Source organism: Alligator sinensis, unplaced genomic scaffold (assembly GCF_000455745.1).
Source record: "Alligator sinensis unplaced genomic scaffold, ASM45574v1 scaffold1295_1, whole genome shotgun sequence".
NCBI classification, from domain to species: Eukaryota; Metazoa; Chordata; order Crocodylia; family Alligatoridae; genus Alligator; species Alligator sinensis.
Genome location: NW_005841880.1, coordinates 2,975,149 through 3,001,480, shown reverse-complemented (window position 1 = coordinate 3,001,480; position 26,332 = coordinate 2,975,149). Strand labels below are relative to the sequence as shown.

At 52.7% G+C, this 26,332-nt stretch overlaps 1 protein-coding gene across 10 annotated transcripts in view; it reads right to left on the bottom strand.

Annotated features, from left to right (window-relative positions):
* The window catches only part of PTPRS (protein tyrosine phosphatase, receptor type S), a 165,842-nt gene that overhangs the window by 48,269 nt on the left and 91,241 nt on the right, over nucleotides 1-26,332 (bottom strand). For all 10 annotated transcript variants that reach the window (XM_025196479.1, XM_025196480.1, XM_025196487.1 and 7 more), the window contains 5 exons: nucleotides 25,806-25,916; nucleotides 10,227-10,496; nucleotides 7,816-8,397; nucleotides 6,676-6,809; nucleotides 6,334-6,478 (listed from right to left, as the gene is read on the bottom strand). In XM_025196479.1, the coding sequence (XP_025052264.1) occupies nucleotides 6,334-6,478; nucleotides 6,676-6,809; nucleotides 7,816-8,397; nucleotides 10,227-10,496; nucleotides 25,806-25,916 (1,242 nt within the window). The remainder of the gene's footprint in view (nucleotides 1-6,333; nucleotides 6,479-6,675; nucleotides 6,810-7,815; nucleotides 8,398-10,226; nucleotides 10,497-25,805; nucleotides 25,917-26,332) is intronic.

Here is a 26,332-nt window from a genome sequence, read left to right as displayed (position 1 = left end):
GCGGGCTAGTCCAGGGAGCCCTGCAGCTTCTAGCAAGGGTGAACCAAAGCTGAGCATCTAGCTGGTTCCCAATAGACAGTCGGCTATTCGGTGGTCAGAACGGACGTTTAAGCTGTTAGCTTTTGGGTTTAAGGAGCCTGGCAACCTTTGAAATACCCGGTCCCATTTTAAGTAGGTTTTTTACTGATCCAGCCAAGTTTTCCTAGGTAAAGGTTTGAGATGGGGGTCCTTTGCAAAAAAAAAAAAAAAAAAAAGATTTGCACAAGGGACCAAGGACCAGATTTTCAAAGCTATTTAGGCACCTGATGGGCTTCTCAAAGCGCCCTTATCCTGACGGAGCGAGGTGCTGAACCTGCTCAGATGCTTCTGAAAATCCCACGAAGCGCCTGCTAGAGCCTTTGAAAATCCGACCCTGCGGAAACCTGATTTTTAATAGCCGAAAGGGGCCTGATTTTCAGTGGGCAGGTGCTCAGCAAGGTCTGAAACTCAGGAGATGAACTAGGGACCTAAAAGCACTCTATCTGACTGAGAAATCTTACTGCTGAGGGTGCGGGCACACGAAACAAGTGAAACAGTGCAAACGCCTCGGAAACGTTTGCCAAGCGCCGGCTGAACGCACGTACCAGCCCTCTGAAACATTCCTAAAGCGGCTGAAAATCCTCCAAAATAGCATCTCCTGGGATCTGCGAGGGAGGGAAAGCGGGTGGATCAACTGTCCTGCTGCCAGGGGCGCTGCTGAGTCCGCGCTGGGACCCCCGTACCTCCTGCTGGGATCTCCGCTATTGCAGGAGCCGGTTTTACTGCCATCTACCGCCCCCACCGCTGACTCCCATGCAGCCAGAGCTGGTCCCTCGAGCCCTAGCCCCCCTCTACCTTTCATTTCAGCTGAAGAGAAGTAGAAAGAACTGGAGCTGAAATGGCAGAGCCCAGGAGGGGAAGGGCTGAGCACAACTGCAGGTCGCAGCAGCCTCCGGGAGCACCCCCGGGCTGGTGCTTAAAGAGGACTGCAGTGCTTTGAAACCTTCCAGCCAGGGAAGGGCCCAGGGGCTGTACGCACGTCCCGGGCTGCAATGCTTTCATTGCTGAAACACTTCCTGGGGGGTTTCGGTTGTTCCGTCTGTCTGCACCCTGAACCCACGTGTGAGCGCCTCGGTGTGACAACGTAGCTGCGAGATCCCTGCCCCACTCGTTACCACCCATCAGCCCAATAAGCGAGACAAAGAGCGTGCTTCGGCTGGTTAATTGTCAAGGCACGTTTGCACATGTTCTAAATGAATCAGGGGGAGCCACAATACCCGGTTTTAACTCCCGCCGGTAAAGGGAGACTTTTAGCGTGAACCTGCCGACCATGGGGTGTCACTTGACAAAGGCAAGTGCAAACGCAGACAGGCTTCTTAGGGTAAATCCAAAATCTTTCATTAGACCAACTAAAATAGTTGGAAACTTTTCTTCTTTGCAAGCTTTCGGGCACAAATGCCCTTTGTTGGGCCGAGGAAGCGTCTGCAGTTGGTCTGGGCTCTTCCCGGCTGGTCATTTGTGTAATTTCCATTTCGAACGGCAAAATTTGATATCTTCATGTGAAAGTGCAGTAATGCAGCACTCGGAAAGGTGACTCAAGCCAAATCCTGCTGTCCTTGATCACAATCCCACTGAAACGGATGGGAGTTGTAGCTGAGCACACCGGCCCGATTCTGGTTTCACAGCGGTGCAATCAGGACTGGTTTCATACATCTGCACTAGTCTACCACCGGTGCAAGAGGGGAGCCAGCCGCAAGGACTGCAGGATTTGAGCCCCTTCCGTCTGCATTACCAGCACCCCATGTAGCGGTTTCACCTTCTCCCTTTCTGCTTTAATCCTCCAACTCATTTTCTACCGCTAGTGCCTTGGCTTTGCCGAGCACCGGCTTGTCCGTTCCACTTGCGCGTCTAGCTGGTTTGGCTTTCTAGTTCAGCTGCACTGTGGCATTTGGGTTGCAAACTTTCAATGGCGAGGGATGCTGAAGGTAAAGCAGGATTTGCTTTCCTCTGATCTAGTTTTTAATCAACTGAAAACTCTTCTACGAAAGATTAGTTTTGGCCTGGTCTTTCACATCACCTGCTCCCCTCTGCATTTGGGGCCTAACATGCCTGGAGGTCTCCTTTAATGAATCAAATCAGACTTTCCCAGATTTACTCTCTCCCATCCCTAAAACAATGATTTCGATGGAGTGACTTCCCTCGGGGAGGGTGGGTGGGGGTCGGGTCCCAGTCTCCCAGACCTGGCTAGCCACGCAAAATAATGCAGAGCATGTCAAACAATCAACCAAAGCAACAGACTTGAAAACAAAAAAAAAAACAAAATAAATTAAGCCATTAATTTCAAACGAAAGATCCATCAAAAAGGAAATCAGAACAAAACACCAGCGCTCTACCAAGCGGCTCCTTTGGGGACATTCCCGGGCTCTTTACCTACCTTCCATGCTTCAACTGCTAACTTATAAGACTTTCTTACGAGAGAACAAGAGAAACTGAGCTACAAGGCCAGACCGCTGCTCCTGGTGGGTTTCTGCATGTAGTTTGCTTTTCAGAGGCTGTTCAGTCCTGACTGTCACCAGCTCCTCTGCTCTAGGCTATTCCCACCAGCTCCACTGGGCCCCCGGATGTTGGTCATGAGAACACTTGTCCCTGATCTGTCCTGTCTCTGGCAAGATGACGATACCCAGACCGCAGCGCGGGTTGACAGTGCTAACAGTCCCCTCATCTCTCATCGCCTGCCTTGCCTTAATGGCGCTCGGTTTCCCCCTAAATATGCCAGTGCATTGCACCCTTTCATGCGGTAGAAGCATTTAAGACCCTTTCTACTACTGGCAAGGCTAAGCAGTCCCCAGATGCCTCCGATGACCTCCCCCCTGCACCTAAAAATCAGCCCCAGGGGGCGGTGGCATCAAAACTTCCTTCACTCCTTCGCAGCCCAGCTGAAGCCACAAGGGATGAGAAACCCACTGCAGAGAGGGTCTGACCCGACCTACCCTTTCCATCCTGAGCCTAAGGCTGCAGAAACTTCTAACGAAAGCCCCAGCAAGCAGAGCACCGAGCTCCAGCCGGCACTTGGGTTCACTGTTTCCATTGGCAGCTGCTGTGCCCGGGATGCTCACTCACTCACCCTCTACACTCCAGCACAAGGACCTGCCAGGTGGCCCCGGAGCGAGACCTCCTTTCGGTTGCGTTTGCAGCACTTTCTCTGGTTAAAAGGGTGCGGGGGGGCCCGGAGGTGCCCGTGCCCCGCGCCGCTCGCACTGACCACAGCACCTGGATGAAAACAGCCACCAAGTGCTGGCTGGCCACAACTGGAGACGCCTCTTTGGAGTTCATGGCACTGTGAGTTTCCTTCACAATCCAGCCCAACCTGCATGAAACTGGACACGTGCGTGCAAGACTGAGCGAGTGCGTGCGTGTGTGTGTAAGGCACAAGTGATGCGTGCTCCCCTCGGCCCTGCGAGCTGCGTGCGATGAGCAAAGCAGCACCCAAAACGTGGCTCTGAGGCAGCGGGATTTACCTCTGCACCAGATCCCTTGGCTGCGCTAGGATCCCGGGCGGAAGAGCTCACGGGTTCGTCATAAAGCCTTTTTTATTACTAGCAGCCCCATCCACACCTCCCGCGTGAGCGCCCGCCGTGGGATGCTGTGCGTGCGGAGGAGGCGGCAGTGACAGGGTGGACTGTATTTGTGAATCTGCTTGAGACCAGCCAGTACTCACCTGAACTGCATCTTTTACATGCTTTAAGTTGACTGTCCAAGCCACAAGAATGACCCTTACTGACCTCGTACAGGACAACGTTTTTAACCCTTTAGGTACCATAGACTTTGGATCGATTTATTGCACTCATGACTCTCTTGGGACGAGAGGAGAAGGATCAGAGCAACCGGGAGGGGGAATGTCCCCTCTTAGGAAGGAGCAGACAGAATGAAATCCCCACCCCGGCTCCTTTGCAACCTGTGCGCCTACCCTCCTTCCTGTCCATCCTGCCTGATGACGCACACGAGAAATTTCTGAAGGGGGAGAGTGGTGAGAAACCCCAGGGGCTCTGCCGCTAGGTTGCCAAAGGCACCGTTTCCTCCGCGCACACGTCTCTGGTACTTGAAGAGTTAAAACCCAGCTACTTCAAGAAGAAAAAGATACTTTACCTTTAGTTTAATGGATTTTAACTTTGGTTATGATGCTCGGGAGAGCCACCCTGGCAGAGATGTAGAGGGGGCTGTGCAAGGGGTACATGCAGGAGGGGGGATGCTGGCTCTGTGGGCATGGGCATGACAGCTGAGACTGGGAGGAAGATGCAGAGAACGCCACGGCAGGCCACGGGTGGGAAGGCTCTAGGGATGTGAGGATGAGATGCAGTCATGGCGTGAAACGGCCCGGCAAGAGAGAGAAAGAGAGACAGATCAGGGAGCTGATTTCACGGGCCTTGGAAGGGAAGGGCATGCAGGCAGAAACACAGGCAAGCAGACAGACAGATGGACAGGAGGGAGAGAGAAAGAGAGAGAGCACGAGCCATGGAGCAGGCCAAGGAGGAGCTGAACAGAAAAGGGGCTGCAGAAGGAAGACACAAAAGCCTGTCCCGAGCCAGAAGATCTGCGAGCCGAAGAATGCCGCCCGGACGGGGAGAATTGACTCGTTCCTCCAGCAGCCAGCCAGGAAAAAATGTTTCACCACATTACAAAATACTGACAGCTCCCAGCTGAGGTTCTTAAGAGCATTCAATTAATGTCGCTAACAACTGGGCCAATGCAGCCAAACTACAGAGAATCGAATTAGGCCTCGTTCTGGGCTCGCGCCAGGATAAAATCCGTTCCCACCTCCCCCGTGCCCTCTCCTTGTCGCCCTTTGGGGGAAACCTCCTAACCCCTAGAGCCAGTCCCCTCCCTCCACCCCCAACCTGCATGTACCCAACCAGAGAGCACGGGCTTGAAATCTTCTCCCCTCTCCATCCCTCCCCGTGGCACCCAGAAGGAAAAGCTCTTGCAAAACCAAAGACGAGTTAGGAAAAGTTTCGATGCCTATCTTTTTGCCATTCACTCGTTATTTCTCAGTGCTGACTCCCTCTAATGGTGTCAACCTGGATCAGAACCACAACCAGCAGAGTTGCAAATTCAAGAAAAGTTGGGCTGTTGCTGGTTTTTTTGGAGGGGGTTATAGGTTATTTATATTTTAAAACGTTTGAAGGAGTAACAGAAGCCATCTCTGAATGGACTGGAGACCTGAGCAAGCCCCAGTGAGAAATTTTGTCCGAGGCAGAGACGCCGATGCTCCTTTTCTTCCCGCTTGCAGGAGAGGGGGAAGGAAGCAACACTCGGCACGGGAAGGCAAGGCAGGCCGCCCAGCTCCCGCTTGTTAAGGACTCGGAGAGATGGGAGCGCTCTCTCTCCTCACGCTGGCCAGAGCCATTTCTGAGTTAGTTTTGCTCGCGGCTAACTCCAAACTGCGGCCGAGTGATTTAGTAGAGATGAGAGGAGACAGAAAACACAAAGAACAGCTGCCACAGCCACTCATGCAGTGAAAAAAAACACCTCGTTTAAAAGCAAAGATCTGTGAAAAGCCCAGGTTGAAATATTGCCGTCCAGGGTTGGCCATCCCCAGGGCAACAGCGAAGGGAGACAATCCATTAAACTAAAACCAGCACGTTTTGGTGACGTACACTCTGCCCCGGTGTCGTTAGCACCCCCCCTTCGACCGTGACGTGGCCCGTCTCCAGCACTGGCTCCGGAGAGCAGGCCGTGTTCCTGCGGGCTATGAAGTCGTTTATGAGCAATGAGGCGGGGGCTGCTTTCCCCGAGACCGATGACAACGTTGGTTTTATTAATCGCCGCCTTTTGTCCCCTGCCCTGCCACTCACAAACCTCTTGCTGAGAGCGCTTTCAAAGCAAGCCGCGTCCCTCTGCCCCCCCCAGCCCCGACCCCGAGCCGTGAGCTCCTGCTCGGTTGCTGCTTGTTAATGAACCAGACCATAGATAGCCTCATGGGGAGGGGGGTGGGAAGCCATCCTCACTGAGCATGTTCAGCGTCAAGGGCCCGTGGGACATGCTCAGCTCGCTCCGACGAGCTGCTCACGTTCCCTGCTCTCAAATGCACGGTGCTAACTTGCACCCTCCGAGAAGCGGGGGTCCTCCAGCCCCAGCGCCCAGCACCAGACTTGCCCTCTCTTCCCCGCAAGTAACCCTAGATGCTTCATCCTCTGCCGAGGGAACGGGGCCACGTACAGCTCACGGACTCCCCCAGTTCCATACCCCTGCGCCCACCATCTCTGGCTCCCTGACTGTCTTCCCGTCAGAGAAGGGTGGGAAAGGAGAGACACCTACTAGACTGCAAGGTGCGCTCCCGGACCTCCGGGGTGAAGGCCCCCAGGCCCAGATCTGAGCGGGCAGCCAGCCGGAAGACATACTCAGTGTTGGGCTTCAGGTTTTCCACCATGAACGAGGTCGCGGGATCGAAGGTCCTCGACACCTGGATGTGGGCAAGGGGGAAGAGGAAATAAAACCAACAAACAAGGAGCAGCAGCAGCAGAGACACCCCGAAATGAAAGTGCTCTGCTTCCCCCAGCTCTTCTGCAGTCCCTCCGCGGACAGAGGGCCATTGATGTCCCGGGGGTAACGGGGGCACAGGGGTTGTCCGGCACCACACGAGGTCCTCTCAAGGCTTACCTCCCTGCTGTGGTCTCCTTCCCGGAAGAGGAGGTCGTACTTCACTATGATCTCCTGACGGGGAGGGCTCCACGACAGCAGGATGCTGGTCTCGGTCTTAGCTTCTGCTCGGAAATTCATCGGCTGCCCAGGAACTGAGAATGGCAGAAGAAGCACCCGCCGGGTGGGGAAGAAGAGGGCAGAGGAGGAGAAGGGAGATAGATGGAGACCTGGTTGACTTGGCCCTTCACAAGATTCCCACCTCTCCTTCAAGGTGTGTCCACGGGAGACAGCTGGGGTGCAAAGTCCTAACCCGCGAGGGATGGAAGGTCTTTATTCACCCAGCAGGGCCACGAGAGTGGCTGGTCTACAGTACTTGCAGACCAAAGAGGTCTCCTGGACTCACAGGGTCTGTCAGCCCCGGGGCAGGATGCAGCTCTTTCCATTAGGCCCCCCGGTCAAGAGCTAGAGTTCTCCACCCCCACGTGACCGGGACAGGGCTAAGACCCTCTTGTTGGGAGAGCAAATTCCCTTCTCCACCATACAAAGGCCTGTGGAGTCAAGCCTGGAAGAAAGCTCCCAATTACAAGGGGAGGAAAAATGATCCATTGCAGGAAGGGAAGAACAAACCCTTCCTTTCATTCAGTGCCCCACATAGGAAAGGGCATTCTTGCCGGCATCACACGGATGGGGAAACCCAATTCCCACTTGGCCTAAAACCTCTCCCAGGCGTCCACCAGAGCAGGTGTTTTTTACCCTGGGCAGGAGGCAGACAAAATAAGGCTCCACACACCTACAGCGCTCTGGATCGCAGTGTTTGGGGGATGACACCTAAGCTTCACCACAGCCTTAGAGGTGGAGAAACCGAGACACTGAGATACCACGGTCAAGGAGAAAACAGACTTCTGTCTTCTACTTGCCTACTAGACAGGACTCAGGAGTCCTAATGCCCAGGTCCTCTGCTCCAACCACTACATAAGAGTTTCCTCCCTGCACAGTTGCTTCTATTCAAACCACAGATGTCCTGCAAAAGGGAGGTGCTCGGGGGAGAGCCATGGGCATAACAGCATCGCTACACCGCGAGTCAGCTAGCCACCCCTCCCTCCTGGAAGCATCTACCGCAGCTCAGCGCGTCTGCACCTATGCGGGGTCTGAACTCACCTCCTTGCTGCGTTTTAACCTGGATGGGGTCAGAGAGAGGCCCATCTCCCACGGACGTGAAGGCCAGGACCCGGACGGTGTAGGTCTCGTCCTCCAGGAGGCTGCCCACTGTGGTCAAGAGGCTGTCGTCCATGTTGTGCTTCTGCCAGTTGCTGACGGGCTGATCCGGCTCCATGGTGTAATACACCCGGTAGCCGCGGATCTGCCCGTTGGGCTCCACTGGCTCTTCCCATTGGATGATCATGGTGTTGCTGCTCAGCATGCGCCCCTGGACATTGCGCGGAGCGCTAGCCGGCGCCTGCTCCCCAGTGCGGGTCACCACAGACTCGCTGGGAGGCCCCTGCCCAATGCTGTTGACGGCCGACACCCAGATCTCATACTCCGAGTTGGGGCTGAGTCCCCCGATGCTGTAGCGGGTGGTGGTGATGTCCTCTTTGATCTGGTAAGGGCCGTCCTGGCTCTTAGACTTGTACTCGATGACGTAGTAGGACACGGGATCGGGGTTCCCAGAGTCCCACGTGATGGTGATGCTTGTTGCAGTGGTCTCTGTTACCATAGGTGTCCCAGGAGCCTTAGGGAGTGCTGAGAATTGGGAAGAACAGTCGCTTTAAAACCATATGCTAAAACGGCGCCTAATTGGCTTGTTAGGGCTCCACAAGCCGTCGGCAGCACACGGATCGCGGTGCGGCTGTTCCGTAAAGTGCTGCTGAAATATTATGAACCTAGTTACGCTCTTTATTACCCTCCTTAAACTGCTCCATCAAAAGAAAGTGTTCAACTAAACATCTGGAATCGTTAACGCAGGCTTCAACTGAACATCCACCAGCTCGCACCGCACCGGGGCTTCGCTCGCAGCTCCGGGAGAGCGGGTGGGAACATCTCGTTCCGTATCGCTACCTGCCCTTACGTGGAAGTTGCTGCCTCGCTCTGCATCGGTGGCGTGCAGCCGCTGCATGGCTTCCTCTAGAGCAGGGGTGTCAAATCCACCTGGGGCCCCCGGCAAGATCCAGACGACGGGGCTCCTTGCGGGCTGGATCCCGCCCGGGGCATGAGGGCTGCTGCGGTGGCGGGGGCCCAGGGGCCAGTGCAGGGTATAGCAGGGGCAGGAGTGGTGCAAGGTCTGGTGGGTGTGGGGGCAAGCCAAGTTCACTGCTGATGGTCACGACCTATGGGGCCAAAGGGCCCAACTTCTGGTGCCCTCTGGTAGCCCAGTGGGCCGGAGAGAAAGGCTCTGCAGGCCAAATCCAGCCCGCAGGTCGTACGTTTGACACCTCTGCTCTAGCCATGCAGGTTGCTCTTTCTACATCTAGAAAGCTCAAAGAGCGTAGGCCTGTTTTGGCTCTTCAGGCTTCTTTGCATCCTCTTTCTCCAAGGACGCGCTCTAGCCCAGGGGCTGTCCTTATAGGCAAGCTCTGGACCCTGTTGTCCTGTCTGCACTCCCTGAGTTGGATGCTCTGACAAAATGGTATCTATTTTCTTTCCATCCCCACTCCCAGCTCCACATGAAAGCTCCCTCCCCAAATCCCTCGTGGAAGGTGTCAGTGTTCAGAGCAGACACCAGCTCAACCCAGAGTTCAGTAGTGACCCACCCGCACATCGGGACCTGCTTAAAGATATCACCTGCCCTCTTCTTCAGGATCACAAGCCTGAAGCTGGATCTCCTTCACTGGGGCAACAGAGGATGCTTCTCCGAGACACCCGGACTAGGCTCTAGTGCGAGGGACTACAGGCTAGAAGCAGGCAGGTCCTCAGGGCCTGCTCTGACTCCTTCAACTCTGGAACAAGAGCAGGGAGCAAGTCCCTTGGCTGCTCGCAGATGTCCACAAATTGGCCGGCCAGCCCCACATCCCAGCACTGGTAATACATATGCAGGGGTTTGAACCTCAGTGTCCTAAATAAAGGCAACTCCGAAGTCAGGGAAAGCCCCAAGCCAGCGATGGGAATGGGTGAAGCCTTTGGCTTTCCATTTACTGGGGATTTCTTTGAGTCTTGGCATACCCAGGCACCCATGCACTCATGAACACACTCGCATGCCTGCATACACGCACATGCGTGCACATTCCTGCCCATGCACCCACGCAATTATTTGCTCACACTGGCTTAGACTTGCACACGCAGTCCCTGGAAGTCATGCCCCCACATGCTCACACCACGCTCGTCGCTTCTCACGTGCACGACCACATGCCTACATGCATGACCATGCCTCCACACGCTCCCATGCATGGTCATACAACCGTGTTCTCATCTCGTGCACACGTACATGTATTCCTAAAGGCATGCGCAAATGCCAGGTCCTGCCATCTCATGCTCATTCATGCACATTCCCCCATGCTCACGTCTGACCATGCGCACACATGCATGTTCACAGAAGCTACACGCTCACTCGCACACGCATGCTCACGCTCTCTTACATTTCACCGTGATCTGGGCCACAGCCTCTATGACTCCCAGGCTGGACATGGCCACGCAGGTATAGTTGGCCGAGTCCTTGACATCGGTGAGCTCTAGGACATTGCGGCCCACCGGCATGTCATCTTCCGGTGTCAGGTCCTCTGCGCCCTGCATCCATTTTACATAAGGCATGGGCGAACCCACTGCCACGCAGGTGATGTTGACGTTGCCCCCAGGCATGATTTCGTGGCTGACGGGCAGGATGGAGAAGCGCGGGGCCACTCGGCGAACTGCGGATGAGACGCACAGAGGTAACAGAAAAAAAAGAAACGGAAAGGGGGGGAAAAAAAGAAAAAAGAAAAAAGAAGAAAAGAAAGAAAAAAAGAAAAAAGAAAGACAAAAAGGGGAGAAAAAGAAAAAAAGAGCAGAAGATAATTTAAATATAGATGGGGGTTGCGGTTACGATATTTTTCCTTCATTAAAAAAACAAAATGAAACCAATATAAAAAAACCAAACAAATCAAAAACCAAACCAAAAAAATCAAACTTCAAATAAATGTTACTTCACAAACAATATAGAGAATATAGACATAAAGCGATATTTCATAGCAACAGGGTTCCATTGATCAAGATTAGACCCATCACAGCACAGATAAATACACAAAAATTTATTAGCAATTTCTCATCTTTACTGACAAGAGCTGGCTTTATGCGCATCGAAAAGTCTCCTCCACAGCTTCCGGGGCCCCAGCTCCCCGCTCCGTGTCCCCAAATGCCTGCTCCTCCCCTTGTCTTTTGGGTCCGATTCGTCCCTTCCGCCGCCTCCTCCCACGGACATCTGGGACGACCCCCACCACCGGGTTTTCCTTGCAAGCGCCTCCCCTTCTCCAAAGGGGTTCGTGCCCTCGGACAGGACCGCTCTCACACCAGCGGGCTCTCGTTTCCAGCAGGCGTGGAGGGAAACGGAGAAGGAGGAGGTGGTGGTGGGGGGGAATTGGGTCGGGAGGGGGAAGAAGCAGCTTCCACGAATCTGTCTTTGTTGGAAAGGCCTTCAACCGGTGGAGACCTGGAGAGGGGGGGAGGACTCAGGGAGAGATGCAGAAGGCGAAAAAGAGATCCTTCCCCAATCTCCAGAGACGCCACCTGCAAGGCAAAGAGAGGGGGAGACGGGGTCCCCAGAGCAGGCTAGAATTTAGTCCGTGTTTGTGCATGTGTGCGAACCGTCCAGGAGGAGGCAGCCCCCCCTGGAGCGACAGCGGAAAAGATGAGAAACTCTAATGAAATTTTTGTGGTTTTCGGGTATAGAAACCCTAACGAAGCCTCTTTAAGATCTGACACGGTTCCATCGATAGATGCAGCTCTCAGAGTCACAAACATCATGCAAAATAGGTAAAAAAGAGAGAGAAAGAGAGAGAGAGAGAGAAAGAGAGAGAAAGAGAGACAGGGACAGAGAGATAGGAAAATGCAGAGGAATATAACTTATGGGCTGCTAGCAAATGCCCACATGAATAGTGGAGAAAAAGAGAGAGAGGAAGACAAGGAGGAAGAGGACAGGGGGAGAGAGAGAGAGAGAGAAAGAGAGAGGGGGGTGGGGAGGGGGAAACCCACTTTAATGCTGCATACTTTTTCTAGCTGATGTGACCCAATGTGGTGGCTCACATTGTCACATCTCAGCCCTGGCGGAATAATAAATAGAATAGAATTAATAATAATAAGAAAAACGAGGTAATGAAACTTGAACGTTGAGAAAACAGTGACATGTTCTGTGCATCTCCTTAGCAGAGAGGTGGATGCAGCTTCCAGACCTTACACAATAAGAACATGGACGCAAAGGAGAGGGCGCCGTTTCTGTGGCTCCATTTTCTGAAGGGACTGGGACTGGACGGAGGGACGAGGTGGGGGCTTTCCTACTGGACCAAGTAAGGAGAAGGGACGAGTGAGAAAGGCCAACTGAAAGACTAACTCAGCTCCTGGCTTTTCACAACCTTCCCGGACCCAAGGGCTGCTGCTAGAGAAGGGATCTACACCGGCTGTTGTCAGCATGATCCCCGTGTCTCCGTGAGCCCCCACCTGTGCTAGACGCCCCCCCCATTATTTCACTGAGCCCGCAGGTTTGTCTGCCACTGCAGCCAAAGGTGCAAGTGCAGCTTGTGTGGACACACCTGACCTGGCTGGAAGTCGGTTTGGGCGCCGAGAGCAGCACAGCCACGCGTCTCAAACGCCGAGCAAGGTGTCGAGAACAGGGCTGCTGCTGGGAAAGGCTCTCTCTTCCGAGGGGAATGACTGCACAACCACGGCCTGCCCTGCCATGGGGAGGATGAACAAGGTTTCAGTGAACTACCACCTTCCTGCACTGGCAGTGGGGAGCACAGCCAGGTCCCAGTCTGACTGGAGAGCCCTCCTCTCCATGCCTGCAGCACTGCCGTCCATGCAGGTAGCATGCACCCACCTGCTTCATACTCCTAAGCGTTCGTTTGTTTGGGGTGCCTAACACCCCTCCTATTGCTTTGCTCTACTATGGCTAGTTCCCGTATTTCTGGGCTTTGCTGGCTGCTGCATGGGGCTGGGAAGAAAGACTGACTGTAGTTTTGCTAAGAGGTTGGATAATGGATTTTTTTTAGGATGGTTTGGATAGGGATGATCCTGCCTCAGGCAGGGGGTTGGACTGGATGACCTATAGAGGTCCCTTCCAGCCCTGCTTTTCTATGATGCTATGATTTAGGAACAGAATTTGAACCAGGCTGTTGCACCCTACAAGGGAGACAGCGGGGGTGTCTGCACGTGCATTTACGCTGGCTTAAATTTACTGCACAGTCAGTTGCCGCAAAGTAATCAGGAATAGGCCGTCTACACATGCAGGCGTTAAAGCACATTAATGCTGTGTGGACTGACTTGTTAGTCCCAAGTCAGTCCACACACACGGTGTTACTGGGCTGTAGTTTCATAGTTGGTCGGGTCGGAAGGGACCTGAACAGATCATCAAGTCCGACCCCCTGCCCTGGGCAGGAACATCTACACGTGCGTTACTGTGCAGAAACTAATTGGGCATAAATTTGATACCTGCATGATGCAGGTATCAAATTTATGCTCAAGTCAGTGTTATGACTGCGCAGTACAGGTGTGCGCACGAAGACATGTGCCCATACTGTGCAGTAGTTTTGGTTATTGCGCACGTGTAGACGCAGCCAGTGAGGACCTCTGCTGAGCAGTTGCTCAGTCTCAGCCCACACCATAATAACCATAGGTTATTAGCATCATCAGAAACCTCTTGCTGGGCTCCCTCCCCAGTGCCATTGCCATTGGCTAATGACAGTCACCTTTTACCCAGCTCCCTTCACAACTGAAAGGTCAGAAACCGCTCCCCTGCGATGGGATTCAATGGGAAAAGCAGCTCCTGCCCTCCCCTGCAACCCCACAAGCGAGCATCTCCACCTCAAGCAGCACCCGTGGACCAGCCCTTAGTGTGGGGGCAGAAAGCCTCGGGGGACTTGACGTAGGGGAGATCCTGGGTACAAGGGTGGGGGTGCATCTCCCTACCTTGATGTCAGGGAGAAAAGTATACGGCACGGGAGGCATAACCTCACCTAGGCACTGGTGCTTGGAGATGGGTCCCTACCTAGACACAGAGAGATGGTGGGAGTGTATAAGCCCTCTCGGACCCTGGTTCTGGCTAGGAAAGTTGGCCAAGACACAGCCACATTGCCCACCGTGACTTCGAAGAGGAGAGGCAAGGCCTCTCCCCGGCCGGGCCAGGGTCGAGGAGAAGTGCGTGCCAGCAGTGGCTGGGGGCAGATGGGACAGGAGGTCTCAAGTGCCCAAACCCTGGCTGGGGTAAACTGGCAGCGTCTCCCATTGGGCTGACACGGCCACGTGTGCAAGGGCGGTGCTGGGCCCTGCAGGATGGCTGGACGTGCCCCGGCTACCGGTCCCATCCTTCTTTTCACTGCGGCCGGGTTTCTCAGCTTTGCCGGGAGCCGAAGCCCAGCCATTCCCCCGACGCCGGCAGCGTTTCAGAAAATGGAGCCACGTGAAGACTGCGCTAGTCACATCTGAGACAAGATGGAGAGAACTTGAAAAGAAACAAGTGGGGTCACATGCAGACAGATCTGGGGTGGGATGAGTCTCCTGAGGAGGGGGCTGATACGTAACTCCCTGGGGGAGGTGGGGCAGGGGGAGGCGAGGAGAAATGGGGAGACATACACTGACGGACAAGATCCGGTCAGCAAACAGCATCAACAGCAACAAACAACGGCAAGGTGGGATGCAAACACGGAGTTGTCATGGAAACAGAACAAGACACGTTAAGTCAAACGGAAGTTAATTAAAAGAAAAAGAACGGAAAAAGGAAGGAAAAGAACAAACCAGAATTTCAACAACTGAAAAGCATTGTTCAATGGGCAGCAGAGTGCTGAGAATCGGAGTCTGAAGGGAACCAACCCCTACCGCCGGCTTGCTCGTTGGCACGGGGGAGGATGGGGATCATCTGCTCACAAAACACAAGCCTGCGCCCTGCCCCGCAAACACCCCCCCATCGCTCCGGTTTTCAGGTCAGGCCTTTGGGGCCTCAGTTTGGCATCGTCGCTCGGCTCCTGGAACGGCGCTGCCAGGCTTTGCAGAAAAGGAGGCAAAGAGGAAGTCCTGATGCCAAGGGGACAATTAGGAAGCAGGCTGGCAGTGCAAGAGCAGAGATGGCTGGGAGCTGCAGCCCTCCTGGGGCTGTATCCTGGTTTAAAAAAAGCTTCACGAGGACACACACACACACACACACACACACACACACACACACACACACACGAGCCCGGGCAGTGAGAGTGCCACCTGCATTAGTGCGGGAGTCCCTGCACGCAGGCCTGGGAGGACTCAGGGCAGTGACAAGAGAGTTTCCCGTAATGAGAAACGCTCAGCAGCCCATTGCAATAGGTCTGCTAAGGGCCTGGGCAGCGAGTGAGCCTTCCTCCAAACCATCTTGCTGCTATTTATTTTAATAGCCGACCTGCTACTATTTGAGTGTTGACATGAGATTGCACAAACTGCGATGCTCCAGGTCAGCTTCTAGGTCAGAGCCTTGGGGAAGAAAGCTTGAACGGCAGCAGAGAGACTGAATTGAGAGCTCTCGCAGCTTGCTCAGGCTGGAAGAAGGGATTCATAGACAGAAAAAATGCAACGGGAAGCCCCCGGTCCTGCTACCGGAGACACCTGCATGCTCGGGAAGTAAACCCCAAAAAGCAAGAACATCCCTCTGTGCAAAGAAGGGGCTGCAACTGGGGGTCTTCTAGAGACCATTAAGGCAGCGATAGGTTTCTTCCAATCTTTACACCCCTTCCTTCTCAAAGCTGAGCCGCATGTAGGTGTCTCACCTTGGCACAAACTATGTTCAGGACAAATATAGAGTAGTCTCGTCCTTCCGGTCTACGCTCACCAAGCTTTACAAGTGTCATTTATTAACCCCAGGGCAGAGCCAGGGAGGAGCCAGGGCTTGGGGCAGGGGGCTGTCCTGGCAGGGCCAGCAGCTGAATCCAGCCATCAGGAAGCTTGTGCCTTGCTCGTGCTGTCAGACAGCCCTGCTCGTTCAACCACAGGAGCCTCTGGCCTGGATGGCAGCGTGCGGAGTGGGAAGTATATGCGAGAGGGCCACTGAACCCAACGGATGATAAAAGAGCAGGGTGGCAAAGTAACAGCAGGAGCTACTTCCAGCGAAACCAGAAGCTAACCAAGTCGCTGTGCGGTTCAGGCACCGTCTCCATTAGAAACCACGGCAGGACAGCCATAACTGTTTGGGTCTCCACGCTGACGGCGACCTGGACCCAGGTGGATCAGGTTTAGAAAGGGGTTCTGCTGGGGAGGGAGAGGGCTAGGTGATACGTTTTAATTACCTGTCTGAATTTCTTTAGAAAGGAAGGAGTTAGGGCTTTTCCCAGCTTGCACTCACCAGGAGCATGACTCACTGGGATGGACATGGGAGCCAGGGATGGGGTTACAGGGCTGGACTATCCTATCTGCTGGCTGCGCAGCACCATATAGCTAACCCACATCCTTGGTCCCCATGTGGGAGGCAGCTAAAAGGGGAAACAGTGCACAGCATCCTCCTTCTCCTCCTCCCCAAACAGACTGGTAGGCAGAGATGGGGAACACAGTCTTCCCTACAGGCATTCATCGCTCTGCCCTGTGATGCTATTTACAGTCAACTTCTCTGACTATAACCCCCACCCAAAAATCATTCGGTTTTGAGCAACAAGGGTGCAGGAGCTATCTGCTAGCGCTGCTTGACTCTGCCGTGAATTGGGATCCAAACCTGGACGTGCTACTAGATAGCTCTCCAAGTGTTTTGCAGACTTCTGGCCTGCGGGGGAAGGTGAACAATGGAAACAGGTGGGCTGAGATTTATATTCTTCTCTTTTATGCTATTATAAGGCTCCCAAGCCAGGGAAAAATCTCTCTGTTCTGGGTCTGTGCAACACCTACCATGACCGGGATCCCTAGAAGTGCTGCCCAATGTGAACAGTAACAGTCATATGTCTCTCTCTTCCCCTTTCCAATGTCTGAAACCACTGTCAAACTTTTACTGGTTTTATGCAGATGCAGGAGACAGATGGAGATTCGGGATCCAAGCCTTCCCGAGCTCGCTGAGGATGTCTGGGATGGATGTTATGCTCTCCCTAGTTCCCCAGAAGCCCAGTTACATGACATCCACCACTCGCACACCACCATACGCGCCGCTTCGATGACCAACAGCCTCTTGCAAGCACTTTTTAAAACAGGATACTGCTCCTTGCCGACAGCGCCCCGCAATTCTGGGTCGTTGGAGAGACTCCCTCTATGCCACCCTCCCAACGAGCTTGTTGCAAAGTGGCTATCTTGTCCACCAGGTCAACATTTCGTGCCTCAAAGGTTCCATTTAACTTAAAATTCGTTAGAAACTTCACAAATAAACCAAGATCTACAGTTTTTACCTTCTGATGGGGCAGGTGAAGCTTGGTTTTGCTGCTTCTCCCTAATGCAGGGAGACTGCCCCAGGCTGTGTTCTGTGAGCAGTATTTTCAGTTAATTATTGCCATCAAGAGGTTATGATCCAATTTCCCCCGCCACCCTCCCAGGTTAGAAAGACAACCTGAGGATCCAGGGGGGAGCAACACTGACATTTTCGAGGGGGTGAACATACAGACCTGGCTGGAAGAGACTCTGGAAGATCCGTGTTGGGTTTTGCAACACCGGAATAGCCGCCCTTACAACGTGCTCCCAGGACTGGTGAGAGAAGTCTGAGGACTGATCAATCAGTTTGCACGGAAGAAACCCACCGATTTCGCTTTCTGACCCCCGTCCAGATTAGCTCAAGGGCGCACCATTAGGACAGGGCGAAGCAAGGGGACAGGGAAGGGACGCTAGACAAGGACCCGTCACTTCAAACCCCGATTCACATGAAACCGATTCGAAGAAACAAGGAAACAAAAAAAAATTAAAACGAAAAGAAACTCGTGAAAGGAAAATTAAAGAAATGGAGTGACTGGTGAAAAGCACCAAACAAAACCGAATGGCATTAACATTTTGACACTCAGCAAGCCGCTGCTCCAAATGAGGTGAGAAGGCGGACATTATCGGCCATTTTGGCGAGACAGGAGTCATTCCGTCTTACTCCAAAATGAGGACGGGGTAAGGGAAAGGGTGCCAAAATAATGTGCAGCCTCTACGTTATTAGTGAAGCTTAGATTACACCTGTCCTCCCCTCCCAAAAGGTCGCTTCTCCCTGCCCCCTGTGCTCTCCGTGCAGCCGCCTCTCCCTCTCTTTCTCTCTCTCTGTCCCTCTCTCTCCCCTCCCTTCTCCCTCTCCAAATCCAAATTGCAGGTTCGTTCTGTTGGGGTAAGGCTGGTTGGGTTCGGATTTCCGACCTCCGTCCCTCCAGAGGACAAGGAGTCTCCCCTCCTCCTGCCCAATCTCCTGCCTCATTTCTGCTGATGCTAAATTAAGAAAAGGACACCAATAAGGAAACCAGACCGTGATCTGGATTGGGACCGGAGGAAAAATTTGCAGTTGTTACCTTCCCAATCAGCGTGATTATTTTGCCACTTTCATAATGCGTCAGTCGAGTGACAGGCTGGCTGAACATCTCTGGTCTTTTTTAATTTTTCTTTTCCTTTTACACGATTGAATAGCAAGTCGTCTAAGCCCAATTGATTTCCAAGCAGCTCTGTTGCAGCTGCCGTAATATTAGACGCACGCTTTTTTTTTTTTTTTTTTTAATTTGACAAGGTGTAATCTAATTTTTTTCCCCTAAAACAAAGAGAACAGCGATGCAAAAGGTGTAGGAGACACAGGCAGGCAGAGATTTCGAGATCAGTACAGCACAGTGTTCCTGCAAAGTGCCCTCTATAGATAGAGTTTTTGTTTCCAGTTGCGGTTCTTGGTGCCCTTGAGAAATCCTTCTGCAGAAACACAGCAAAGTCAGTGGTTTGCTTTTTTTTTTTTTTTTTTGGTTTAAACTCTAGAATTTCAGAGCTGAGGACACCCCAAACGTGTACAGGGCGCTCCCCCTTGCTTGGAGGCACTAGGCGGGCCTGCGAGAGCAGGAGCGGTGCTCTGCAATGTGAATCGTCATTCCCCTTCCCCGAATTCCAGCATTAATGGGATTCTGGAAGATGGCATGAAAGGGGGTCTACGATGAGGTGGCGGTCTTCTCGTGGGGCACTACCTTCCCTTCCCCTCCACCCTTGACGGGAACTGGATTATATTAATGCTATTATGGCATGGATTTAAGATGCTCAGGATTTTAGAGTCTGTATGAGCATCCTGCTCCAGAGTTGCGCCCCGACGCTGCTCTTTCACTTCTAGAGGACGCCTGCAATATTTTCCCGTGAGCCACTATTGGAAGCGCAGGGATTTAGCAGCGTTCTCCAGGCCTACTGAGGGGCATCGGTAGCCACGGGCCGCTCTCGTTGACTCGAGTCGTGTGCGACCCAAACTTGCCCACCTCTCTACGAAAGGGGGCAGTGATTATTTTTTAATTTATAAATAGTTTAATGCGTTGGTTAGATGGTATTTCTCGAGTGACGCTGGGTTTCAGAGCGTCCAACCCATCTCCGAAACAAACGGTTTTCTTCAAACCGCTTTAATGTGACTGTTACCTATTTAATCCCTGGCTTGCTTTCATCTTTAGTCTCTTAGCAACTTGGTCTTTTCCTTGAACCCTGAAGAATATTTGGAACGTTCTTGGCAAAAACCGGATTGTAAGGCTAGATGGATTCACCCAAGTTTAGGGTTGCAAGGGACCTCACGAGACCATCCCTGCTCCGTGCAGGAAAGAAAAATAACCCCAGCAAAGGGTGCGTCCAGACCCTAGTGTCAGCGGCCGGGCTGCTGGGCCAGAAATGATCTACTCTACGTATGTTGGAAGCAGCGGGAACACACATGCATTGTGCAGCCTTTTAAACACCTGCAGTTGCACCAGGCTTGCAAAGAGCAGAGCAACAGGATGAGTGGGGGGGAAAGGGCTGGGGTTACCCCTACGGCACCGCAGCTGCTGAAGAGGCCACCAGCTGCCAAGCCTTAGGAAAGTTTTTGGAGATGCTCAGAGCTAAGCAATTAACTTCTCCCAAGACACAGAAGTGTACCGTGATAGCTTCGCATGTCCAGAGGTTGCTGAAGCCTTGCTCGTGGCATGCCCTGATGTGCCACCTGGCTTCCCTCATCGTTGTTTTACAAGAAAAGGGCTTGGAGGGACTTCAGGTCCTAATATGTAATACTCCTCCTCGAGCCAAATAAGAGGCCGCTTGGATCAAGACGGTCTGTCATATATCCATGGCCCAATCTAGATTCTAGACGAGGACAATGGCGATCTGTTCTGTTTTATATTAGGCACGGCCCTTTGGCTTCAGGCACGCTATCAACCGGCACAGCCTGGGATCTTTTGCTTCAGGCTCGGCTATGCTTTGGGGAAGTGACCGTCTGACGCAGATTCTGCCCTGGGTTTGTCTCTCAAAGGCGAACGGGCACGCCAGCCCATATGGCCGTGATCCAAACAGTGTCAAACTCCAAGACTTGTTTCTCCCTATCCTGCCTGCGCTTGCAGACGTGCTTCCAAACTGTCCCTGCAGCTGCCCTGGGGTAAGCTCCAGCACGGTGGGATCCCCATTAGCTACAAGGTGAAGAGGCACTCAGCTTTCAAACAAACTCCCCTTCCACCGTCATCCCAATTTTGCCGTGTGGAAGGCCTGATACAAAGTCCACCAACATCAATGGAAAGACCCCCATTGACTTTGCTGAGCTTTGGATCATCCCCTTATTCATAGTTGCTAAGGGCCAAATGTGTGTCTAAGGAGACAGACGCAACTGCAGGGATTTTCAAAAGTGCCTTAGCAGGGCAGCCTCCCTCCCCCCAATCCCAAATCAACGGACGCTCTTAGGCGCTTTTGAATATCTCTGCATTTTAGGTGCCTACCCTTTGAAAATCAGGTTTTAAGTCACAGAATATCCAAATATTCTTCAGTGATCCCAGGCCCTTCTGGAGCCCTGCTTCTACTTCCTCCACCGAGCATCCTCTAGAAATACATCCTGCTTTCTCCGCACGGCCTCGGTAGGGCCTGAAGGAGCATCTCCTTAGAGACTTTAGCAGATTTTCATGGGCTTGGATCACTGGGGCCATCAAATCTGACTGCCCGCTTAATGCTGGCCAGAGACCCTCACTTAGCCATCATTTCCACGGCCAGCCCATTAGCCCCTGGCTGAGTTTGGGTCTCAGGTTGATGTCCTGCCCCGATGTACTTGCCAAGCCTCACTCCACTGCCTGGCGCCCGCGTCATTTTTAGTTTTATTTTATGGTGGTTATTATTGGAGCTTAAAAAAGGATTTAGGCCTAAGAGCTTCTCGGATCACCTTGGGTCTGTGTAACCTGCCACGCTGGAGAGCCGCCAAGCGATTCCACCCTTGGCAGGGCCAGGTGGGCACATTAGAAACATTTTTATCACGACCAAAATACATGCATCCATAAATAAAGTGTATAAAGCCCTTTTTAGTGCATCTAAGTCCTTACGCTCATGCACCTATTCATGAAGGCAAATTCTGGCATTAGTGGCAATTGTAAGAGGGGCTGTTAGCCCTGGGGAGGAGGGAGGTGGGATGGGGACTTCTCATTTCAGGCTCTACCCTCTCTGCTGTTTTTTTATAGATATTTTTATAGTGGACTTTTTGTTTTTTGGGAGGTGGGGGGGGGGGGCAATGGTTGGAATTGAAAAAGCCACAGCTGGCCACTTCTGAAAGACGTGGGCAACAACGCAGCATTTCTGAGTGGTATTCTTGTACCTATGGGTGTCGGAGGGAAAAGAGGGGGGGAATTACCAGCACTGAGGGTCCGAGCACTGAAATCTCAGCATCTTAAGAGAAGGAGAAAGACAAACAGAGAGAAAGAGAGAGAGAGAGCGAGAGAGAGAGAAAGAGAGAGACAGATACTGTGTCCATACTGCACTGGATTTCTCAAAAAAAATCACACAGCTTTAAGACCTGTACGCTAGGAAAGCCACTGCCTGGTCTGGTATTGTGGAATAAGGCCTAGTGGGAAGGGGAGCTACGGATAGGGGAGGGAAGAGCAGTCTGGTTTGTAAAGGCCAAAGCCTCGGGGGATTATAGCACAGTACAAAACCTACCAGCCTGCTCTTCCCTGGGGTTGGCCGGGGGGTGTGTGCATTGCAGAGACATTGGGGTGTATACGGGATTGATGGGGGGGGACGCAGGGGAGGGGAGCAAGGCTCTCGGGACAAAATTTTCCAACCAGAATATGCCGCTCGTCGGATGGCTTGTGGTTCACAACAGACTCGCCAAGCCAGCCTCCCTGGAGTGTCTCTCTGCCGTGCAGCCTACCCATGTCCCTTGGGAGAAAGAGGATCTCTCCTTTTTGGGGTCAGGTCCATGGTCCTGAAAGTGGTTAAACAACCATGAACTCTGGCCACCCCCCCAGCGGACAGCCCTACCCCGGGTAGCTGCTTGCCTTGGCATGGCGGGGTCCTGGACCAACAAGGGTGGCGTGTGTCGCTGATGAGATCCACCACCCTGTGCGTGTGTCGAAGGCGAGAGCTGAGCGGGGTTGATCTCTCTGCCTTGGGCTGCAGGTACTAGCTCCTATGTGGAGGGCCTCTAGGGTATTGTCAGCGGGAAACGAGGACGGTGTATAAGGTAGGAATCGGGTCCTATTTTGGGTGCAGGGTCTATGGTCCGGGGATGATAGGGAATAGGTTGTTCTAGTGAAATGATGCGCGCGAGAGAGAGAGATCCATCGAGAACGCCACCCAGGGTTTCCTGCTCTTGCCTCCCCCTCCCCAAAAACAAAGGTGGTCCCCCGTTACAGCGCTTCCACCGCCAGGAGTTAGAGCTGTGTGACTCCTTTCCTCCGAGGGGGGGTCAGGGAGTTCAGTTACCAACGGGGGCAGGAACACTGGCTTCTCACAATGCGTTTGGAATAAATTGCAGCACAGCATAATCAATCCGAACCGAAAGAGGAAAAATCAAGAAAAAGCAAAAAATCCAAAAGGAGAAACCAAAAAACAAATCCACTCGAAAGAAACCAGAACTGGAAAATAAATGTCAGATATATTTATCTATATAGGAAACAAACAAAAAAACAAAAAAAAAAAAGAAGAAGAACTAATTGAAAAGAGTGGCATGCAAAGAAGATCGTTACATTCTCCTTTCATGCACCAGGCCCAATGTCCAAACGGCAAGGTAACCATGACGACAAAAAAGTGCAAGAACTCAGCAACATTACCAAAGGATGCATAGAGAGGCCCACAATGCAACTCAACTCATCTCGGCGAGACCCGGGAACGGGCGGGTCTCGCTCATCTTAAAGATTTCTTGCTTTTTCTCTTTTTTTTTTTTTTTAATTTTTTTTTTTCTCTTAAGAATGTAAAAATGTGGGTAAAGAAAGTAAAAAAGAAAAAAACCACACCAACCTTCTCGTAGCTCTGAGGGATGTTAAGGGGGTTTGATGCGGAACACAATGACATGAGGAGAAGAGAAAAATAGGGGAAACACAGAGAGAGTAAAAAAAGGCCTTCTCAAGGCTGTCAGCTGCAAATTGATTGTTTTTTTTTTTTTTCTCTTTTAACCAAAATAAAAAGAAAGAAAAAAAGAAAGAAGATAGTAACGACCCTTTTTTGGTTTTTTTTTTTTTTCCTTTTTCCCTTCCTTCCTTCCTTTTTCCCCCTCCCATCCGCGTTGAAGGGCTTGTTTCAGAGCATCCAAGCTCTGCGAAGAGGTCAGATTGCATACAATCCAAATTCGGCACCCAATGGAGGGGCCAACCCCACCAGCGAGCTCTCACCTTCATAAGCCTGGCTGATGTTTCGGGAAGGGGAAGTGGAGATTAGACCAGGCAGAGTAGACCTGGATGTAAAGGTTGCCCCCCCCAAATTGGACACCCTCCCTTCCCCTCCCCCCAGCTTTTCTGTCTCCCGCCCCACCACATCCCCCCCACCTGCCCCAGCTTTGCTGGCGCTAATTTTCCAATGCAGGCCTGACTTCAAAAAAAATAAAAATAAAAAATTAGAAGAAGAAAAGACATTTCCTTGCAACGTTAAAACTTACAACTCCTATCCCAGGTATTCTATAGAGACAAGCATGTTATGGGAGAAACATGTCAATTGGAAACACAAGCATGTTCGAGACTCTTTTGAAACGAAAACAGGGGGGAGGTGGGGGGAGGTCGGGAAGGGGGAAGTACGTGAACTCCCCCTGAAAGCGATGGAGTTTCGGGACTTTGTTACCTTTCCGCAAAGTTAACACACAAGAAACAAGGGATTAAACAGCATGAAACCACCCAAACCACAAGCCGAGCTCTCTTCCAACAGTGTTTTTCTGCACCCTCCAGGCCTGTTCATGCTGGGTTTGCCTATTAGAGAGGCCTCAGAAGCACACAGGTCATTTTTGGTACGGCGATGGCCATCTACCTGGACCTGAGATTCATCCAGGGATGGAGAAAAGGAGCTCTCGGTGATGACAGCCGTTGGATGTTGGCTAGCTTTCACCGCATAAAGGTGGGGAGTTTGGGAAATAAAATACCACCAATAAAAACACATTTCTTAAAAAAACCCATTTAGCCCTTGTGTGATATCACATTCCCAGATTTATGCTCCCAACGGTGGAATTTCAGAGCTCAGACAGCAGGGGAGAATTCCAAAACGCAATTTTCCAGCTGGCCACAAAAGGCTCTTTAAAAATTTAGCTTGGGAAGATTAAATAATTAAAAGCCTTCTCTCCATGTGCATGTGATTTAGTGAACGTGAGACACAGAGAGAGACAGAGAGAGAAAGAAAGAGAGAGGAGCGTACACAAGAGCATGGGTCTGCGTTTAACTGCAGCGTCAGCATGGGTGGGGGGGTTGCGCTTCTGAGGCCACATGAGATGAACATGGGAACAGTTTGCTGGTATGCAACATTGGTTTTTCCAAGGGTGGTCTTAACGGGAGAGGGGCAGGCCCTGCTCTCCTTAGCAAAGGGTGCTGCTGCGGGAAAAATATTAGTCCAGAACTACACCGAAGAATATGTCCCAGGTCAGAGGGCTTCAACCACATGAACAGCGTAGAAAAGGCAGGGGTCACTGACCCAGAAAGGACTAAGGAGCAGAGGAGGACCTCAAGTGTGGGGCAGTACCCTGCCTTACCCAGCCCCACGCTGGTCTGGAAAGGGGGCTCACCCACCGGCTGCACGGGAGCAGGTTGGCTATGCCTGCTTTGCCCGTGCTCACGTGCCCAGGCAGGCAGTGTGGGAGCCAGGGGTAGGCGGACTCTGCATCTTTGGGATGGAAACAGTGCCATGCCTCAGTGCTCCCCTAAAGGGGACTGGGTGAGCTGGGATTCCCCCTGTGCCTCATTGCAGGTGCAGTCACCCATCACTTGCTCTCCCCGAGCTGGGCGAGCAGATGGCTCCCACCCCAATGCTCCCCTTCAAGGGAGAGCGGGCTCACCCTAGGGAGCTGAGAGCACCCTCCCCTCTTCCAGAGGTCACCCAGCTGTGCCGAAACCTTCCCGCTTCCCCCAAGGAGAAGCCTTTATGAGGACGGCAGTAACCTCAAGACTCGCTCTGCATCACAGCCTGATCCCTCCTCTCAGCCAACGAGCTGGTGACGCTCTTGGGCCAAACACCCAGGGCAGCGTTGGGATCAAAGTGCTGAGGATCAGGTCTCTTTGGGGTGGGGGCTGTCTCCCTCTACGTGTTTGTGCGGTGCCTGGGGAGTTTCGGGCATTGCACGGACATCAGTGAATGGCAGGAGGCCTTCGTATTGCTGCTTAGGTGCAGTAGCAAATTAAAAAAAAAGGGACAAGAGCCATCCATCCATTTTGGGGGTGGGAGACAGCACAAGCTAGAGCTGAGCGCCGCTGAGGCGGGCAACACTGCAGCTGCCGCTGCCTCCAGCGCCGGGGGGACCCAGCCAACGGTGGAGAGCCCTGGTGCTTGTTTCAAGAGGTCCTCTCCCTCCCCAAGCTCAGCAGCACGGCATAACGACCCGTCTCAACATCAACGCCTCCCCCTTGCTTTAAGAAAGGCTCGGATCAAAAGGCAAGGGCAAAGCAAGGCCGCGGGGCAGACTGGCCAGCGTTCTGAGCCGAGGCGCTCCCTACCTCTCACGTAAAGGTTAGCGGGTGACGAGTAGCGCACCCCGGCGCTGTTGCTGGCCACACATTCATACTTCCCCTGATCCGTCTCCTCGCTGCTCTCGATCTGCAGGCCACCTGGTGGGAGAGAAGAAGACGGCAGCAAAGGCATTATTAGTCGTAGAGTCGGGAAGAGGAGGTCTGGCACCAAATCTGGGTTTTTCCCCAGGAACCGAACACTGGGCCAAAGCATTGGTGCCAAGCCTTAACTATTCTCACGGCTGGTGATCCCAGGCAGGGGCACTGCTGGACCTGTACTCCAACGCAGGTCCCCAGTCGCTATCTGCAACAGCAGCACAAGCAGTATGAGCTCTCCCCCGCTGCCCTGCAAGCTGGCATCCACCCTGACCTGAAGCAGCCATTTCTCAAGGGGGAGAGGAAACTTTCATGTGCTATCCTGGTCGCTGTTGGGTCTTGCTTGTATAGCAATACTAGCCTCAAAGACAGACTAGAAGAGCATTTGAAAATCACGATGCCCATCAGTGAATGCTCCC